The sequence below is a fragment of the Leuresthes tenuis genome, unplaced genomic scaffold (assembly GCF_036924035.1).
Source record: "Leuresthes tenuis unplaced genomic scaffold, fLeuTen1.0.hap1 SCAF_51, whole genome shotgun sequence".
Taxonomy (NCBI): domain Eukaryota; kingdom Metazoa; phylum Chordata; class Actinopteri; order Atheriniformes; family Atherinopsidae; genus Leuresthes; species Leuresthes tenuis.
The window spans coordinates 1-18432 of NW_027325405.1; the positions used below are offsets into that span (position 1 = coordinate 1).

General features: G+C 47.2%; 1 protein-coding gene across 1 annotated transcript; it reads left to right on the forward strand.

The window, feature by feature from the left end:
* The first annotated feature begins 2871 nt into the window (after positions 1 to 2871).
* Positions 2872 to 7226, forward strand: LOC140285715 (uncharacterized). The gene is made up of 7 exons (XM_072379138.1): positions 2872 to 3116; positions 3185 to 3356; positions 3429 to 3541; positions 4606 to 4779; positions 5220 to 5381; positions 6515 to 6561; positions 6679 to 7226. Exons 1-7 carry the CDS (start codon positions 2872 to 2874, stop codon positions 7224 to 7226), a joined length of 1461 nt encoding a protein of 486 aa, XP_072235239.1.
* Positions 7227 to 18432: the final 11206 nt, after the last annotated feature.

An 18432-nucleotide genomic window follows, 5' to 3' on the forward strand; every position in this document is an offset into this window, starting at 1 on the left:
GTTCATACTGCTCGCTCCCTCCCGCTCCCGCTCGCTCCCGCCCGCTCCCTCCCGCTCCCGCTGTGAATGGTTTACCTGCCTGAACATCTTCTGATCTCTGTTAATGTTGGTTTCACCAACCTAACACTTCTTGAGCCACATTGTCTCACATTCACACCTCTATTCTCTGACCTAACCCTATTAGACCCACGGATGCAAATTTACAACTTTTAACAATTCTCAGGACCACATTTACATACAATGAACAAAAATATGAACGCAAGTTTTCTTTTTGCTCCCATTTTCCATGAGCTAAACTTAAAGTCAAATGTATTTGTGTAGCACATTTCATGTACAATTGCTGGTTGTGGTATAATTACAAAACATGTCCTACGTCCTAACCCTAACCCCTAACCCGTCTTATGCAATTTTGAAGACAACCATCAGGGGTTATTCATTTATTTTATGAATTTTACGCCTTTTTATTTATTTAAAACTGTAAAAGAAAGAAATGAAATAATAAAAATTAAATTAAAATTATTAAAACAAGCAACAGTCTGGATAAGTTAAAGATATCGTGCAGATTTCATGCACAAACACATGAGAAAAGAAATGTTTTTAACCTGGATTTAAAAATGTCTAAATTTGGTGACAGTTTAACTCCAGCTCGCTCCCGCTTGCTCCCGCCCGCTCCCGCTCGCTCGCTCCCGCTCCCGCCCGCTCGCTCCCGCTCCATCTCGCTCCCGCCGACTCCCTCCCGCTTCTGCCAGCGGCAAAGTTCATATTGCTCAATCCCGCCCGCTCCCTCCCGCTCCCGCCCGCTCGCTCCCGCTCCATCTCAATCCCGCCCGCTCCCTCCCGCTCCCGCCAACTCCCACTCGATTCCGCCCGCTCCCTCCCGCTCCCGCTCACTCCCGCTCGCTCCCGCCCCGCTATCCGCTTCTGCCCGCGGCAAAGTTCATACTGCTCGCTCCCACCCGCTCCCTCCCGCTCCCGCTCGCTTCCGCCCGCTCCCTCCCGCTCCCGCTCACTCCCGCTGGCTCCCACCCGCTCCCGCCAACTCCCTCCCGCTCCCGCCCGCGGCAAAGTTCATATCGCTCACTCCCACCCGCTCCCGCTCACTTCTGCCAGCGGCAAAGTTCATATTGCTCAATCCCACCCGCTCCCTCCCGCTCCCGCTCGCTCCCGCCCGCTCCCTCCCTCTCCCGCTCACTCCCGCCCGCTCCCTCCCGCTTCTGCCAGCGGCAAAATTCATATTGCTCAATCCCGCCCGCTCCCTCCCGCTCCCGCTCGCTCCCGCCCGCTCCCTCCCGCTCCCGCTCACTCCCGCCCGCTCCCTCCCGCATCTGCCCGCGGCAAAGTTCATATTGCTCAATCTCGCCCGCTCCCTCCCGCTCCCGCTCGCTCCTTCCCGATCCCACCCGTTCCCGCTCGCTCCCACCCGCTCCCGCTCGCTCCCTCCCCCCTCCCGCCCACTCCCTCCCGCTCCCACCCGCTCCCGCTCGCTCCCTCCCACACTGTAACCTGGAAGCTCTCAGGTCAGGTTTCTCTGCTGGTTCAGCTTCATACAGTCTCTGTGATGCAAGAACCTGAAAACATCTTCAGATCTGTTTTAAAAGCCACAAAGTAAAATGATCTGTGATCTAAGTTAAGTTGTGATCTGTGTCACTTTCCTCTGATCGAGTGTGCACAGCACAGCACACACATGAACTGTGGCTGGAACATTTATTTATAGTCTGGTAGAGTTACAGGAAATATTCAGAATATTTGTTGTAGTGTTCTTAAAGCATGTCATTTCCATCCTCAAACACATGTTGTTCTATTTCATTCCTCCTGACCGTCAGAGGCGGTGCTTTTTTTTTTCTTCCATTTTAAAGAATGAAACTACAGATTAATCTGTATATTTGTGGATCAGTCTTTATGAATCACAGATAAAGTGTTTCTGTGTACAGTGAGATATTTGTGGCCGATGGGAGACATTTTCATCATCTCTGCTGTGGATTAGTAATTAAAGTCCATTAAAACATCACTATAAAATACCAAGAATGAAAGCAGAGTGTATATCACCAGATTCAGAGACTCCTAACTAGAAGTTACAGAGATGTTGTGGCTGCAGAGCAGCTTCATATCATTATCGTCCCTTATTTGACTGTTTTCATTAAATGTGACTAAATTTAGGACTATTTAACATCTTCTCCTCAGGCTGAGCGTCTCAAACCTCTCAGATGAAGGATGTGCAGCTCTGTCCTCAGCTCTCAGCTCCCAGTCCTCCAGACTGACAGAACTGGGCCTGAGAAACTACAACCTGCAGGATTCAGGAGTGAAGCTGCTGTTTGGGCTGCGGAGTCCAAACTGTGGACTGGAAACTCTCAGGTGAGGCTGTGTTCATGCTGCAGCAGAGTGGGATGAGTTCATGTCGTCACAGTTGATGTTACAAAAGAAGAAGTTAAAATGTGTCAGTGAATGAAATGAAAAAGACTTTATTTATCCCAAAAGGAAACGATATCAGAGGGTGAAATCTTAAGCACAGAGTGAGAATAATTCTCCAAACACATGATAAAACAGATGAAATTGTTAAGTCTGTGAGCTGTAGCTGTCACTGCTTTCCATCTTCTTCTTGTTTAGGAACACCAAAGTATTTAAATTCAGTTCCTTGTTCCATGAAAACGAAGCTCAGGATTTACTGATGGATCCTGGAACTGAAGTCAGTCTGCAGAACACATCTGATCAGTTCCACATCTGCAGTTTCCACAGAGAGGACGCTCTACAGTCTGATGAAGAGTGCAGTGATGAAGCTGAAGGTGAACCTGTCACAGGTCTGACTGCAGAGTGATAGATGGCATCCAGAGTGTCAGAGTAGAGACTGATGGATGCAGATAGATCAACATTAAGATGAGCATTAAAAACCACCGCACGGGGGCGGTCACGGGACCCGGACCAAGATGGGGGCTTGAGACTTTTCTCCACTCCAGGCTTCAGATAAATGAGGAACTTTCTCCATGTAAACTCGGTACCATCGGTCGAACTGTGCCTCACAGATGCCTCGAGCGCAACACCATGAAGAGTTTCCTGTTTTTTCCTCGTCGGCTTCCGCCGCTAAGAAGAAAACTGCTCGACCAGCGGCCCCATGTGTCCCGGTGAGGCTAACCAAGGTGATGCTAACTTCTCAGAGTTAAGCTAACGAACGCTCTGAAGGAAATCAAAGTATCTGTCACTTCGGTGGAGAGCTCTCTGTCGGCTCTGACCAAGGGACGGACCTGGAAAAGGTCGAGCATCGGGTCTCCGCCCCAGAGGACAGCCGCAGGGGCCATGGCACCTGCACAGCCGCCGTGGAAAAAACAGGGAAGCAGCTGAAAACTGACGACCTGGAAACTGTCGTAAAAAGCTGAAAAATGCTGAACCTTCCAGAGAAAGCGGAGGGCAACATCCCTCTGGCGGACTGTCTCCAGACAACATTGGCGGCTTTACTCGGCCTGCCTGCGGATTATCCCCCGCTGGAGAACGCGCCCATCGAGCCCTGGCTCCCGCTCCGGCCCCAGACAAGCCCCCGAGAAGCGTCTTGGTCCGGTTTCTGCGATATTCACAAAGAGAGGCTGTGCTCAGAGCAGCGATGAAGAAACGCCATAAGAAATCCTCATAAGAAATCCCGTGGATTTGCCGACCCAGCCCGCCTCCGGTGTCTCCACGAAGGGCAAATTCGCCTTTTTGACAGCCCTGAGTCTGCGGCCGCATTCTTGGATGCCCTTAAATGAGGTAATTTCTTCTGCATCTCTGTCGTTAGCAGCTCTGATGGAAAAGGACGGACTCTACATGCACACTGAGCCCCCCTGAACACTGTGGGACCCCCACATGGACTCTGACAGAGTAGTTGAATCATTCTGGGGCGTCTCTCAGCGGTTTCTTGCTCAGCCTGGGCTGTGGACACTGTTCCGGGCTCTCAGTTGTTCCTGTGATCTACCTGCTGAACTAGGATTCGGACTATGTTAAGTCCGCCCAGTGACTTCTTCTGGGGTAGTTTGCTCCTGTGTACGGGGACAGGATGGGGGAGGGGGGGCGCTTCTGTTTCCATTCTTTGTTTCATTTTCCTTTTGTTGGATGACTGGAGTCGAGGTTTATTCTCTCATACAGCTGCTTGCATTGTGTTTAATTCCCCCGCAGTCAGCACAGTTATTTAATCATTTCCCAGCTCTGTGGCTCTCATGTCTAGTTCACTGAAACTTACTCCTTGGACTGTCCAGGGACTGGGCCTCGTAATTAAAAGGAAGAAACAAGAAAAGTCTGCTTTAGCTTCACTTCAGGAAACTAGGCTCTCTGATGCAGAACATTTTTGTTTGAGTTTAATTGTGAATTTTAATCTATTTAAGTTTATGATCCCTGGAGTATTATTTGGAGGAAGTATTTGTATGATTCATATACATGGAAAATGTGTGTGAGATGCTGAATGGAATCAATTTCAAAGTTAATTACAAAAACTGAAAAAGCAATAAAAAGAGCATTAAAAGCTGATCACAGGCTTATAAAACTGTTATAAACTGTCCCTATAAGCTGCCTTTTAGTCCACATTCAGCATTAGAGGTGATTAATTCTGATGGCAGCTGTTCTGTTTCTCTGTAATTGTCTCTTCAGGCTGAGCGTCTGTAACCTCTCAGATGAAGGATGTGCAGCTCTGTCCTCAGCTCTCAGCTCCCCGTCCTCCAGGCTGACAGAACTGGACCTGAGTAACAACAACCTGCAGGATTCAGGAGTGAAGCGGGTGTCTGCTGGACTGAAGAATCCAAACTGCAGACTGGAAGCACTCAGGTCAGGATTGATTCCCGTCTTTCGTCAGGTTTCCAACCGGCTGTAAGACGACGGAAAACCTGTCAAGAGTTGTCTTTTGTCAAATCATACTCATGACCTGTTGGAGCTGAAAGCCAACAGACACATTCAGAGCAGCCAGTTGAAGGGGTTCTCTGTGGGTTATATGGATTAGGGAGCTCCCTCGTGGGATTTTTCTTTGGTTTCATTTGCACCACAGCTAGGATGCTGTAATAATCTAACAGCCAGCCAAAGTTGGTAGATGAGTCAAAATCCGTAATTCACACCCAGCTTGACTCTCGCTCCATTCCTCAGTGTCATTGTTTCAGTCTTTAGAGGCTGATCTGCAGAACTGTCACTTATAATGGCAACATATACCCATGCTGAGCATGGACTGCATAGTGTGTACCATCTGCCATGAGTGTTGTTCTGTGTGCCTGCAGCCTGTCAGGATGTCTGATCACAGAGGAAGGCTGTGCTTCTCTGGCTGAAGCTGTGACCTCCAACCCCTCCCATCTGAGAGAGCTGGACCTGAGCTACAACCATCCAGGAGCCTCAGGAGTGAAGCTGCTGAGGACCGCACTGAAGGATCCACACAAACTCAGGTAAAACTCCCTAAAATCTGCCTTACTGTGGGTGCTTCTCTCATTAAGTAGAATCTGCCGGGTTAGAACTTGGCTGTAGCGTGGCTGCGGCTGGGATCCAAAGCGTAGAGTTTTGCTCTGCTCTCGCTCAGAGAAGCAACAACAATCTTGTGGTTATCCTGGGTGCCATCACGCTGTGTGCCTGAGCTCAATCCATCCAGAGATCGGTGAGCATGATGATTATGCGCCACGTAGAGTTTTTTTCTGTATTTTTGCACTTTTATTGTCGGGTAATATGTACAGTTCTGAGACATTTCATGCATTGCTGCTTTGAACATAGTTTCAGGAAGTTTTTCAAGGGCTTAAATGTGTTAAATAGCTTGTGAAGGGATTTCATATCCAAGCTGCCCTGTTAAAAGGTTTTCAAAGGAATATTTCTTTGTTACACATTTCAGTTCTAAACTGATGTCAGTACAGAATGTAATGTGAACCGAGTGGAAGAAACTGAGATTCATACAAGTCTCTTAACCGGTCTATCAACAGGTCAGTGGCCGTATTCACAAAGGATCTTCAGCCTAAAAGTAGCTCCTAACTGTAGGAGAGCTTAAAGTCCTCCAGAGGACTCCTAACTCAGTAAGACCTGTTCACAAAGAGTCGGAAAATGGCTGCAGCGACACCAAATGTTCTGGAGACGATGGCTTTGGTGCAGATCCTCCTCCAACAAATTAAATATCAGCTTCATTCACAACGTTTCGTGCCGCTGTAGCCTTCACTAATTGTATGTTTAATAGAACAGAAAATACTTTATTCATCCCCCAGTGGGGGAAATTCAAATGAGTCAAGCAGCTCATGCAAATGCATGTCCTAAATAAATGCGAGCAATGTTAAAAAGGACATAGCTGCAGCTATCTTAGGCATCACTCCTAATAGAGCCACAGCAGGATCCCGAGGTACATCCTGCTGGAAAAGCTCTTTAAGAGCATCAAAGTCCTCTCCCCAGAGTGTCTTTAGTTTGGGACAGAACCAGAATAAATGGCTCTGATTGGCAGGATGTGCTCCACAACTCCTCCAGCATAAGCTGGAATGTGACTGGCTCATTCTAGATACTAGTTGTGGAGTCCTGAAAAATCTAGCAGTTCTTTTCCTCCTTTCAGGGTGGAGCCTGCTGGAGAACGATGGCTGACACCAGGTCTGAGGAAGTGTAAGTGTGTTCTTCATCTGATTCATGACATCCAGCCATCTTCACTGTCACATCACTCACTGATCAAAGTGAACAGATCAATAACTGCAGCTGGATTGTGTTTGTTCTCTCCATCAGATTCCTGTCGACTCACCATCGACACAAACACAGTGAGCAGGAGACTGAAACTGTCTGACAACAGGAAGGTGACACAGGTGGAGGAGGTTCAGCCATATCCTGATCATCCAGACAGATTTGATGACTGGCCTCAGCTGCTGTGTAGAAATGTTCTGACTGGTCGCTGTTTCTGGGAGGTCGAGTGGAGCGGAAGAGTTTATATATCAGTGAGTTACAGAAGAATCAGCAGGAGAGGAGGCAGAGACTGTGTGTTTGGATGGAACGATCAGTCCTGGAGTCTGATCTGCTCTGATGGACGTTACTCTGTCTGGCACAATAACAGAGGAACACCCATCTCCTCCTCCTCCTTCTCCTCCTCCTCCTCCTCCTCCGTCTCTAACAGAGCAGCAGTGTATGTGGACCGTCCTGCTGGCACTCTGTCCTTCTACAGAGTCTCCTCTGACACACTGATCCACCTCCACACCTTCAACACCACATTCACTGAAGAAGAACCTCTGCTTCCTGGGTTCAGGTCCTGGTCCTCTGGTTCCTCAGTGTCTCTGTGTTGAGCATAAAGAGTTTCCTCCTGTCAGAGATTCACTGTTGAACAGATAGTTCAGTCTCTACATGTCTGTCTCTTTCACTCAGAAACACCTTTTCAGATTCATGGATTCAGTCACTTTCTGGTTGAAACTCTTCTGAATGATTCCTTGGAAACTTCTTCCTCTTCCAGTCCTTTAAAGATGGAAGCTGCCATTCAGAGTTCAACTCAGAGAGAAAACTGATCCAAATAACTGACAAAGTTACAGGAGGGCTCTCAGTCATAAGGACTCGGATGATGAAGGAAGGATGATGAAGAGGAGGTGAAGAGTTCTCTGTATTTATTCTGAATGTCGTCTCAGGGTAACGATGCAGCATCTGAACACAGGAAAAAACACGTTAAAACCACTTTAACTGTAAGAAATGATCAGAACGATGAGTTTTAGTTCAGTTTAGTTTACAGCTGAGTGACTCTGTGGCAGAAACACACCTGGATCTCAGAGGCCTTTTCTGTGATATGGTAATATTTTCTGTTCCAGCAGTTAGACTGATCCACTGGAGAAGTTTACTAATATAAAAATGAAACCAACAAACCGAAATAGTAAAAAGTGTATCTGATACTTTGGGAGTGTTTGTTTGTTTATCTGACAATTAATTATTTGGGAAGCTTTTATTTTTTATGTCCTTACCGGAAGTGATATCTAATTGCGTCACTGCTGACTTGACAGACACTTTGCATCTGTCTCTATGCTGCCCTCCTGTGGCCATAAGCTGTAACTACACCTTCAGTCAGGATGAACATTGAAATGTGGGAAATCTTTATAAAATAAGGTTTTATGATGGAAAATAGCAGTTATATTAATATTTTAACAACACTGTCATATTTAGTTAAGATTATGAATGCTGGAGTTTTACCACAGCTTACATTTCTTATCATTACTCAGTGAAGATGGATCGATGGAAAGTAGGACCAGTTTCAAACCTGCACAGTAACTGTTAAAAACCTTTAAGGATGAAACTCCTCACAAATATAGTTGTACTTTGTCAGTCTGAATGTTTTACTGAAAGCATTGTTGTCCCGTTGTGTCTGAAATGGAGTGAAATCTGTTTGTTATAAAGTCATTTTGTTCATATGATGAAGGCAACCAGCTGCAGTCCACAGATTCAGTCTTTATACTGTGAGCAGGGCGTTTCTGCCCTCTAGCGGCCACAGATGGTATCTACAGAAAAGGTAAAGCTAGAGATATTACAAATGACTGGCACTTCCTGTAAGACTTTCAAAATAAAATTATATTAACGCTGTGCTGCACTTAACAGACGTAACATAAAGCTATTTGATCTGATAACAGCGGAGAATTGTTTTACGGACTAGTGACTGAATGTAAATAAATTGGTGGCCTCTTTGTGTGAAAGGCGCAGTTTTTTCCTTCAAGTGTAAACCAAGCTACAGTTAGCGCTAGCTAGTTAACGGCAGTCAGCATCTTTGTTTTCTCTGCTTCTATTCAGCTGAAATGATGAGTCCAAAATGAGTGAATGTGGTGCTAAATCGTGGCTACTTCACGTGACAGTAAATTTAAACAGAACAGACTTTATATTTCTCGCTGTACCGTGGTTCTGGTAATCTAACTTCCGGTTAAATCAGAAAGCACTGATTAATGTAGCTGTGCAGTTTAACCGCTAGAGGGCAGTAATAAACGGCCATTTTATCTGGGCTCTGATCGGTCCCACATTCATTCTGCAGCAGGACAACCGGCCCAAACATCCAGCCAGAGGAATAAAGAACTATCTTCAGTCGCCAGAAAAAGGTTTTCTGTTCAGAATGAGTGATTTGTCCGTTTGCAGACTGTCTGATCACAGAGGATCCTCTCTGGAGACTGGACTCTCAGGTCTTTATCTGGATACAGAGCATGAGACAGAACAGTCCCAACCCAACACAGCTGAACAAACCAAAGACAGTTGATGAGCAAAGCTGCTTCCCAGGAAACATTAAAACACTGTGGTCATCAGTCTCAGGTACAAAGTGCCAAGAAAAGCAGCTCAAACCAGCAGAGCCGTAACTCAGAGGCTCAATAAACTGCTTTGGGACTCGGAGCTCATAGTTTCAAGTCCTGTGAGCTGCTTAAAGAATTTAAATGTCTTCAGGTTTTAGAGGCCAAAGTAAAGAGTGAAAAGCTTTAAGGTGCAAAGTCTCTGGTTTAATGGCTCAAACTGAGCAGCTTTTAGTTTGTGAAGACGAGGGATCAAAGCTCTTAAAGCAATAAACTCTGCAGTTCAGCATCCGAACAGAAGGATGGAAGCAGCTCAGAAAGGAGGCTGAAGCTGTGGTTTGGAGGCTCAGGTGCATACGGAGCAGCTTCTGGAAGCAGAGGGGGGGTTCAACTGCTGGGGATGGCTTTTATAGAAGGAGGCAGGTTGTTCAGCTCAGAGTCGGCTGGGCTTTTTGAAGCCAAAATAACAAGAGAAACTTTAGGATTCAACCTTTCACTGTGCAGTTGAACAGCTCAGGCTGTTGGGTGAAAGCTTTGAGCCTCTGAGACGTGGAAATATTCCGAAAGAGTAGCTCAGGATGATGGGACGCTGCCTGGGGTTGGACTCATCACAGGTTCAGTTCCCTCAGATGCTCTGTGGGCTGCCAGCCTTCATTCTTTAAGGAATAAAATCATAATTTCTGTCAGGGACCAACAACCAAAGTGAGCTTTGTGTGAGAGCGTTAAAGGGCAGATAGCTCAGGCTGATAAAACACTGAGCTGCTGTTTGGGAGAGTTGGGATCAAAGCCCACAGCTGCAAAGGCTCCAGCTGTGGCTGCTGTCAGGTGGACACTTTAAACTTTAATGACTTTTACAGTCCAACACCTGGAGGAAGATTTAAAAGCGCTCCGAGAACTTCTCCAGACGCCCAGAGGGCTTGGTGGCATCATGGTAAATGTCAGAGACAGAGAGCTGTAGCTGGAGAAGACCTGGTTTGAGTCCAGGAGCTGTCAGAGAAGAAGAACAGGGGGGAGAGGGGGGAAGGAGAGAGATTAGAGAGAGGGAGAGGAAGATAGAGAGAGAGAGGGAGAAGAAGATAGAGAGGCTGAGATAGACCTGGTTTGAGTCCAGGAGCTGTCAGAGAAGAAGAACAGAGAGGAAGAGGAAGAGGAGTGTTTAGAGAGAGGGTGAGAAGAAGATAGAGATGGGAGGAGGCAGGAGGAAGAAGATACTGGTGAAGAAGAGAAGAAGAAGACAGAGAGTGGGGCCAGGTGGCCCCCAGAGAGTTCCAGAGGCAAAAGTAGGGGGTTATGATGAGATTTTACAGTTATATTGGATTGTTTTAGTTTAGATTGTTACAGTGTATTTACATTAGTTATAGCAGTTACATAACTGTAAAATCTCAACATAACCCCCTACTTTTGCCTCTGGAACTCTCTGGGGGCCACCTGGCCCCACTCTCTGTCTTCTTCCCCAGCATCTTCTTCCTCCTGCCTCCTCCCATCTCTATCTCAGCCTCTATCTTCCCCCTCTCTCTAACCACTCCTCTTTCTCTTTCTTAACTCTCTCTCTGACAGCTCCTGGACTCAAACCAGGTCTATCTCAGCCTCTCTATCTTAACTGTCTAATCTCTCTCTCTATCCACTCCTCTTCCTCTCTCTAATCTCTCTTCTCTCCCCTGTTCTTCTTCTCTGACAGCTCCTGGACTCAAACCAGGTCTTCTCCAGCTACAGCTCTCTGTCTCTGACATCTACCATGATGCCACCAAGCTACTCCGTCACACTTCAGAGGTCTGGAATCAGTCCGTTTCTGTCTCAGAAAAACTCCTTTAGACTCATTAGAATAATCTAATACAATAAGTGACTGTGGGCATCGAACCAGCGTCCTCCAAACCAGAAACCTTCATGCAGCAGCCTGAGCTAATCTTCCACTCTGCTGCCTCCTCCGGTCAGAAGCTTTTATCTCTTCATTTGAGTTGTTGGTTTAGAAGTTGAAGACATGTTTGAGTGGAGTCTGGTAAAGACTTGAACTTGGTCCCTTTGCCTTCCCAAGCTGATCTCTAACAGCTGAAGTTGCTCTTCCTGACAGAAGTTTGGTCTTTCTTGAAGCTTTTGTCTCTTTTTTGGAGTTTTGTCCTTCAAAATGGAGCCTGGTAAAGACTTGAACTCGGTCTCTTTGCCTTCCCAAGCTGATCTCCAACAGCTGGAGTTGTTCCTCCTGACAGAAGTTTGGTCTTTCTTGAAGCTTTTGTCTCTTTTTTTCACCCTGAAAGGAGGAAAAGAACTGCTAGATTTTTCAGGACTCCACAACTAGTATCTAGAATGAGCCAGTCACATTCCAGCTTATGCTGGAGGAGTTGTGGAGCACATCCTGCCAATCAGAGCCATTTATTCTGGTTCTGTCCCAAACTAAAGACACTCTGGGGAGAGGTCTTTGATGCTCTTAAAGAGCTTTTCCAGCAGGATATACCTCGGGATCCTGCTGTGGCTCTATTAGGAGTGATGCCTAAGATAGCTGCAGCTATGTCCTTTTTAACATTGCTCGCATTTATTTAGGACATGCATTTGCATGAGCTGCTTGACTCATTTGAATTTCCCCCACTGGGGGATGAATAAAGTATTTTCTGTTCTATTAAACATACAATTAGTGAAGGCTACAGCGGCACGAAACGTTGTGAATGAAGCTGATATTTAATTTGTTGGAGGAGGATCTGCACCAAAGCCATCGTCTCCAGAACATTTGGTGTCGCTGCAGCCATTTTCCGACTCTTTGTGAACAGGTCTTACTGAGTTAGGAGTCCTCTGGAGGACTTTAAGCTCTCCTACAGTTAGGAGCTACTTTTAGGCTGAAGATCCTTTGTGAATACGGCCACTGACCTGTTGATAGACCGGTTAAGAGACTTATATGAATCTCAGTTTCTTCCACTCGGTTCACATTACATTCTGTACTGACATCAGTTTAGAACTGAAATATGTAACAAAGAAATATTCCTTTGAAAACCTTTTAACAGGGCAGCTTGGATATGAAATCCCTTCACAAGCTATTTAACACATTTAAGCCCTTGAAAAACTTCCTGAAACTATGTTCAAAGCAGCAATGCATGAAATGTCTCAGAACTGTACATATTACCCGACAATAAAAGTGCAAAAATACAGAAAAAAACTCTACGTGGCGCATAATCATCATGCTCACCGATCTCTGGATGGATTGAGCTCAGGCACACAGCGTGACCCAGGATAACCACAAGATTGTTGTTGCTTCTCTGAGCGAGAGCAGAGCAAAACTCTACGCTTTGGATCCCAGCCGCAGCCACGCTACAGCCAAGTTCTAACCCGGCAGATTCTACTTAATGAGAGAAGCACCCACAGTAAGGCAGATTTTAGGGAGTTTTACCTGAGTTTGTGTGGATCCTTCAGTGCGGCCCTCAGCAGCTTCACTCCTGAGGCTCCTGGATGGTTGTAGCTCAGGTCCAGCTCTCTCAGATGGGAGGGGTTGGAGGTCACAGCTTCAGCCAGAGAAGCACAGCCTTCCTCTGTGATCAGACATCCTGACAGGCTGCAGGCACACAGAACAACACTCATGGCAGATGGTACACACTATGCAGTCCATGCTCAGCATGGGTATATGTTGCCATTATGAGTGGCAGTTCTGCAGATCAGCCTCTAAAGACTGAAACAATGACACTGAGGAATGGAGCGAGAGTCAAGCTGGGTGTGAATTACGGATTTTGACTCATCTACCAACTTTGGCTGGCTGTTAGATTATTACAGCATCCTAGCTGTGGTGCAAATGAAACCAAAGAAAAATCCCACGAGGGAGCTCCCTAATCCATATAACCCACAGAGAACCCCTTCAACTGGCTGCTCTGAATGTGTCTGTTGGCTTTCAGCTCCAACAGGTCATGAGTATGATTTGACAAAAGACAACTCTTGACAGGTTTTCCGTCGTCTTACAGCCGGTTGGAAACCTGACGAAAGACGGGAATCAATCCTGACCTGAGTGCTTCCAGTCTGCAGTTTGGATTTTTCAGTCCAGCAGACACCTGCTTCACTCCTGAATCCTGCAGGTTGTTGTTACTCAGGTCCAGTTCTGTCAGCCTGGAGGACGGGGAGCTGAGAGCTGAGGACAGAGCTGCGCATCCTTCATCTGAGAGGTTACAGACGCTCAGCCTGAAGCGGGAGCGGGAGGGAGCGGGCAGGAGCGGGCGGGAGCGAGCGGGAGTGGGAGGGAGCGGGCGGGAGCGAGCAATATGAACTTTGCCGCCGGCAGAAGTGGGAGGGAACGGGCGGGAGCGAGCGGGAGCGGGCGGGAGCGAGCAATATTAACTTTTCCGCCGGCAGAAGCGGGAGGGAACGGGCGGAAGCGAGCGGGAGCGGGCGGGAGCGGGAGGGAGCGAGCAGTATGAACTTTGCCGCAGGCAGAAGCGGGAGGGAGCTGGCGGGAGTGGGAGGAAGCGAGCAGTATGTACTTTGCCGCGGGAAGGAGCGGGGATGGGCAGGAGCGGGAGGGAGTGGGCAGTATGAACTTTGCCACGGGCAGAAGAGGGAGGGAGCGAGCTGGAGCGAGCGGGACCGGGCAGAAGTGGGAGGGAGCGAGCGGGAGCGGGAGGGAGCGAGCAGTATGAACTTTGCCGCGGGCAGATGCGGGAGGGAGTGGGCGGAAGCGGGAGGGAGCGGGTGGGAGCGAGCGGGAGCGGGAGGGAGCGGGCGGGAGCGGGCGGGAGCGGGAGGGAGCGGGCGGGAGCGAGCGGGAGCGGGCGGGAGCGGGTGGGAGTGAGCAATATGAACTTTGCCGCGGGCGGGAGCGAGCGGGAGCAGGATGGAGCGAGCGAGAGCGAGCAATATGACCTTTGCCGCGGGCAGAAGCGGGAGGGAGTGGGCGGGAGCGGGAGGGAGCGGGCGGGAGCGAGCGAGAGCGAGCAATATGACCTTTGCCGCGGGCATAAGCGGGAGGGAGTGGGCGGGAGCGGGCGGGGAGCGAGCAATATGAACTTTGCCGCGGGCAGGAGCGGGCGGGAGCGAGCGGGAGCAGGATGGAGCGAGCGAGAGCGAGCAATATGACCTTTGCCGCGGGCAGAAGCGGGAGGGAGTGGGCGGGAGCGGGAGGGAGCGGGCGGGAGCGAGCGAGAGCGAGCAATATGACCTTTGCCGCGGGCATAAGCGGGAGGGAGTGGGCGGGAGCGGGAGGGAGCGGGCGGGAGCGAGCAGTATGAACTTTGCCGCGGGCTGAAGCGGATAGCGGGCGGGAGCGAGCGGGAGTTAAACTGTCAACAAATGTAGACATTTTTAAATCCAGGTTCAAAACATTTCTTTTCTCATGTGTTTGTGCATGAAATCTGCACGATATCTTTAACTTATCCAGACTGTTGCTTGTTTTAATAATTTTAATTTAATTTTCATTATTTCATTTCTTTCTTTTACAGTTTTAAATAAATAAAAGGCGTAAAATTCATAAAATAAATGAATAACCCCTGATGGTTGTCTTCTAAATTGCATAAGACGGTTTAGGGGTTAGGGTTAGGACGTAGGACATGTTTTGTAATTATACCACAACCAGCAATTGTACATGAAATGTGCTACACAAATACATTTGACTTTAAGTTTAGCTCATGGAAAATGGGAGCAAAAAGAAAACTTGCGTTCATATTTTTGTTCATTGTATGTAAATGTGGTCCTGAGAATTGTTAAAAGTTGTAAATTTGCATCCGTGGGTCTCATAGGGTTAGGTCAGAGAATAGAGGTGTGAATGTGAGACAATGTGGCTCAACAAGTGTAAGTTGGTGAAACCAACATTAACAGAGATCAGAAGATGTTCGGGCAGGTAAACCATTCACAGGTGACAGCTTTAGGTTGGTGAAACCAACATTAACAGAGATCAGAAGATGTTCGGGCAGGAGCGGGAGGGAGCGGGCGGGGATGGAGCGGGCGGGAGCGGGAGGGAGTGTGCGGGACCGGGCAGGAGCGGGAAGGAGCGGGCGGGAGTGAGCGGGAGCGGGTGGGAGCGGGTGGGAGCGAGCGGGAGCGAGCGATATGAACTTTGCCGTGGGCAGAAGTGGGAGGGAGCGGGCGGGAGTGAGCGGGAGCGGGAGGGAGCGAGCGAAATGAACTTTGCCGTGGGCAGAAGTGGGAGGGAGCGGGCGGGAGCGAGCGGGAGCGGGAACGGGAGGGAGCGAGCAGTAAGAACTTTGCCGCGGGCAGAAGCGGGAGGGAGCGGGCGGGAGCGGGAGGGAGCGGGTGGGAGCGAGCAATATGAACATTATCGTGGACCAGAGACAGAACATTATCGTGGACCAGAGACAGAACATTATCGTGGACCAGAGACAGAACATTATCGTGGACCAGAGACGGAACATTATCGTGGACCAGAAACGGAACATTACCGTGAAACAGAAACAGAACATTACCGTGAAACAGAAACAGAATATTATCATGGACCAGAAAAGGAACATTACTGTGAAACCGAAACAGAACATTATTGTGGACCAGAAACGAAACATTACCGTGAAACAGAAACACAACATTATCATGGACCAGAAACGGAACATTACCGTGAAACAGAAACAGAACATTAGCGTGGACCAGAGACAGAACATTACCGTGAAACAGAACATTACCGTGAAATAGAAACACAACATTAACGTGGACCAGAGACAGAACATTACCGTGAAACAGAAAATTATCATGGACCAGAAACGGAACATTACTGTGAAACAGAAATAGAACATTATCATGGACCAGAGACGGAACATTACCGTGGACCAGAGACGGAACATTACCGTGAAACCGAAACAGAACATTATCGTGGACCAGAAACGGAACATTACCGTGAAACAGAAACAGAACATTATCGTGGACCAGAGACGGAACATTGTCCAGATGGAAACCAGATGAAACCTACAGGTTGGTCAGGCTACAAGCCTGTCTTAAAGACATAAAGACCTGGATGACTCAGAACTTTCTGCTTTTAAATTCAGACAAAACTGAAGTTGTTCTCTTTGGACCTGAGCGCTTCAGGGAGAAATTGTCTAGTTATATAGTTACTCTAGATGGTATTTCCTTGGCTTCTAGTTCTACAGTGAGGAACCTTGGAGTTATTTTTGACCAGAATTTATCATTTGACGCACATATAAAACTGGTTTCTAGGACTGCCTTCTTTCACCTTCGTAATATTGCCAAAATCAGGAACATCCTGTCTCAAGGTGATGCAGAGAAACTAGTTCATGCATTTGTTACTTCAAGATTGGACTACTGTAATTCCTTATTATTGGGCTGTCCCACATATTCTCTGAAAAGCCTCCAGCTGATCCAAAATGCTGCAGCCAGAGTTCTGATGAGAACTAACAGGAGAGATCATGTTTCTCCAGTTTTAGCTTCTCTTCATTGGCTCCCTGTTAAATTCAGAATAGAATTTAAGATTCTTCTCCTCACATATAAAGCTCTTACTGACCGAACTCCATCATATCTTAAAGATCTCATTGTACAATATTTTCCTAACAGAGCACTTCGCTCCCAAACTGCAGGTTTACTTGTTGTTCCCAGAGTTTCTAAAAGTAGAATGGGAGGTAGAGCCTTCAGTTATCAGGCCCCTCTCTTGTGGAATAAGCTGCCAGTAAATGTCCGGGAAGCAGACACCCTTTCCACTTTTAAGATTAGGCTTAAAACTTTTCTTTTCGATAAAGCTTATAGTTAGGGATGGCTCAGGTAATCCTGAAACATCCCATAGTTAAGCTGCTATAGGCTTAGACTGCTGGGGGACCTCATCTGTCACACATTTCCTCACTTTGCTCTCTTTTTCCCCCTGTTTAATTTCAAAATTGATTTTATGTACATGTGACATTATTGTGGTTATTAACCTATGTTTCCCTGTTCCAACAGATATCCTTTGAATGGCGTTATGGTGTTTTTCCCCCCTCTTTTCCCTCTTTTCTGTCTTCTCAAACCCCAGCTGGTCGAGGCGGATGGCCACCCTTCCTGAGTCTGGTTCTGCCAGAGGTTTCTTCCTGTTAAAAGGGAGTCGTTCCTTTCCACAGTTGCCACAGGCACGCTCAGGACGGGAGATTGGACTGAAGACACATTTCGGTGCAATCTGTTGGTTTCCTTAGCTAGGATATTAATTTTTTTAATTAGCTCTATATGAATTAATTGGATTATGATTACAATGAATTGAATTCCAATTGGCTTGAATTGGACTATATTACTTAAGTGCCTTGAGATGACAATTGTTGTAATCTGGCGCTATATAAATAAAATTGAATTGAATTGAACATTATCGTGGACAAGAGACGGAACATTACCGTAAAACCGAACATTATCGTGTACCAGAGATCGAACATTACCGTGGACCAGAGACAGAACATTACCGCGGACCAGAGACAGAACATTACCATGCACCAGAGACAGAACATTACTGTGAAACAGAACATTATCATGGACCAGAAACGGAACATTACCGTGAAACAGAAACAGAGCATTATCGTGGACCAGAAACGGAACATTACCGTGAAGCTGAAACAGAACATTATCGTGGACCAGAAACGGAACATTACCATGAAACAGAAACACAACATTACCATGAAACCGAAACAGAACATTATCGTGGACCAGAAACGGAACATTACCATGAAACAGAAACACAACATTATCGTGGACCAGAGACGGAACATTACCGTGAAACCGAACATTATCGTGGACCAGAGATCGAACATTATCGTGGACCAGAGACAGAACATTACCGTGGACCAGAAATGGAACATTACCATGAAACCGAACATTATTGTGGACCAGAGACGGAACATTACCGTGAAACCGAACATTATCGTCGACCAGAAATCGAACATTATCGTGGACCAGAGACAGAACATTACCGTGGACCAGAAATGCAACATTACCGTGAAACCGAACATTACCATGGACCAGAACATTATCGTGAAACCGAACATTATCGTGAAACCGAACATTATCGTTGACCAGAGACCAAACATTACCGTGAAACCGAACATTACCGTGGACCAGAGACCGAACATTACCGTGAAACCGAACATTACCGTGGACCAGAGACAGAACATTACCGTGTACCAGAGACAGAACATTTCCGTGGACCAGAGACAGAACATTACCGTTTACCAGAGACAGAACATTACCGTGGACCAGAGACAAAACATTACCGTGGACCAGAGACCGAACTTTACCTTGAAACCGAACATTAACGTGGACCAGAGACAGAATATTACCATGGACCAGAGACAGAACATTACCGTGAAACCGAAAC

Bases quoted from the DNA above. Each gene is read 5' to 3' on its own strand.
- LOC140285715 (XM_072379138.1), top strand. From the start codon at position 2,872: ATGAGCATTAAAAACCACCGCACGGGGGCGGTCACGGGACCCGGACCA. The intron at 3,542-4,605 runs GTCCGGTTTCTG...TTGTCTCTTCAG, and splicing joins AGCCCCCGAGAAGCGTCTTG to GCTGAGCGTCTGTAACCTCT. The intron at 4,780-5,219 runs GTCAGGATTGAT...GTGTGCCTGCAG, and splicing joins TGCAGACTGGAAGCACTCAG to CCTGTCAGGATGTCTGATCA.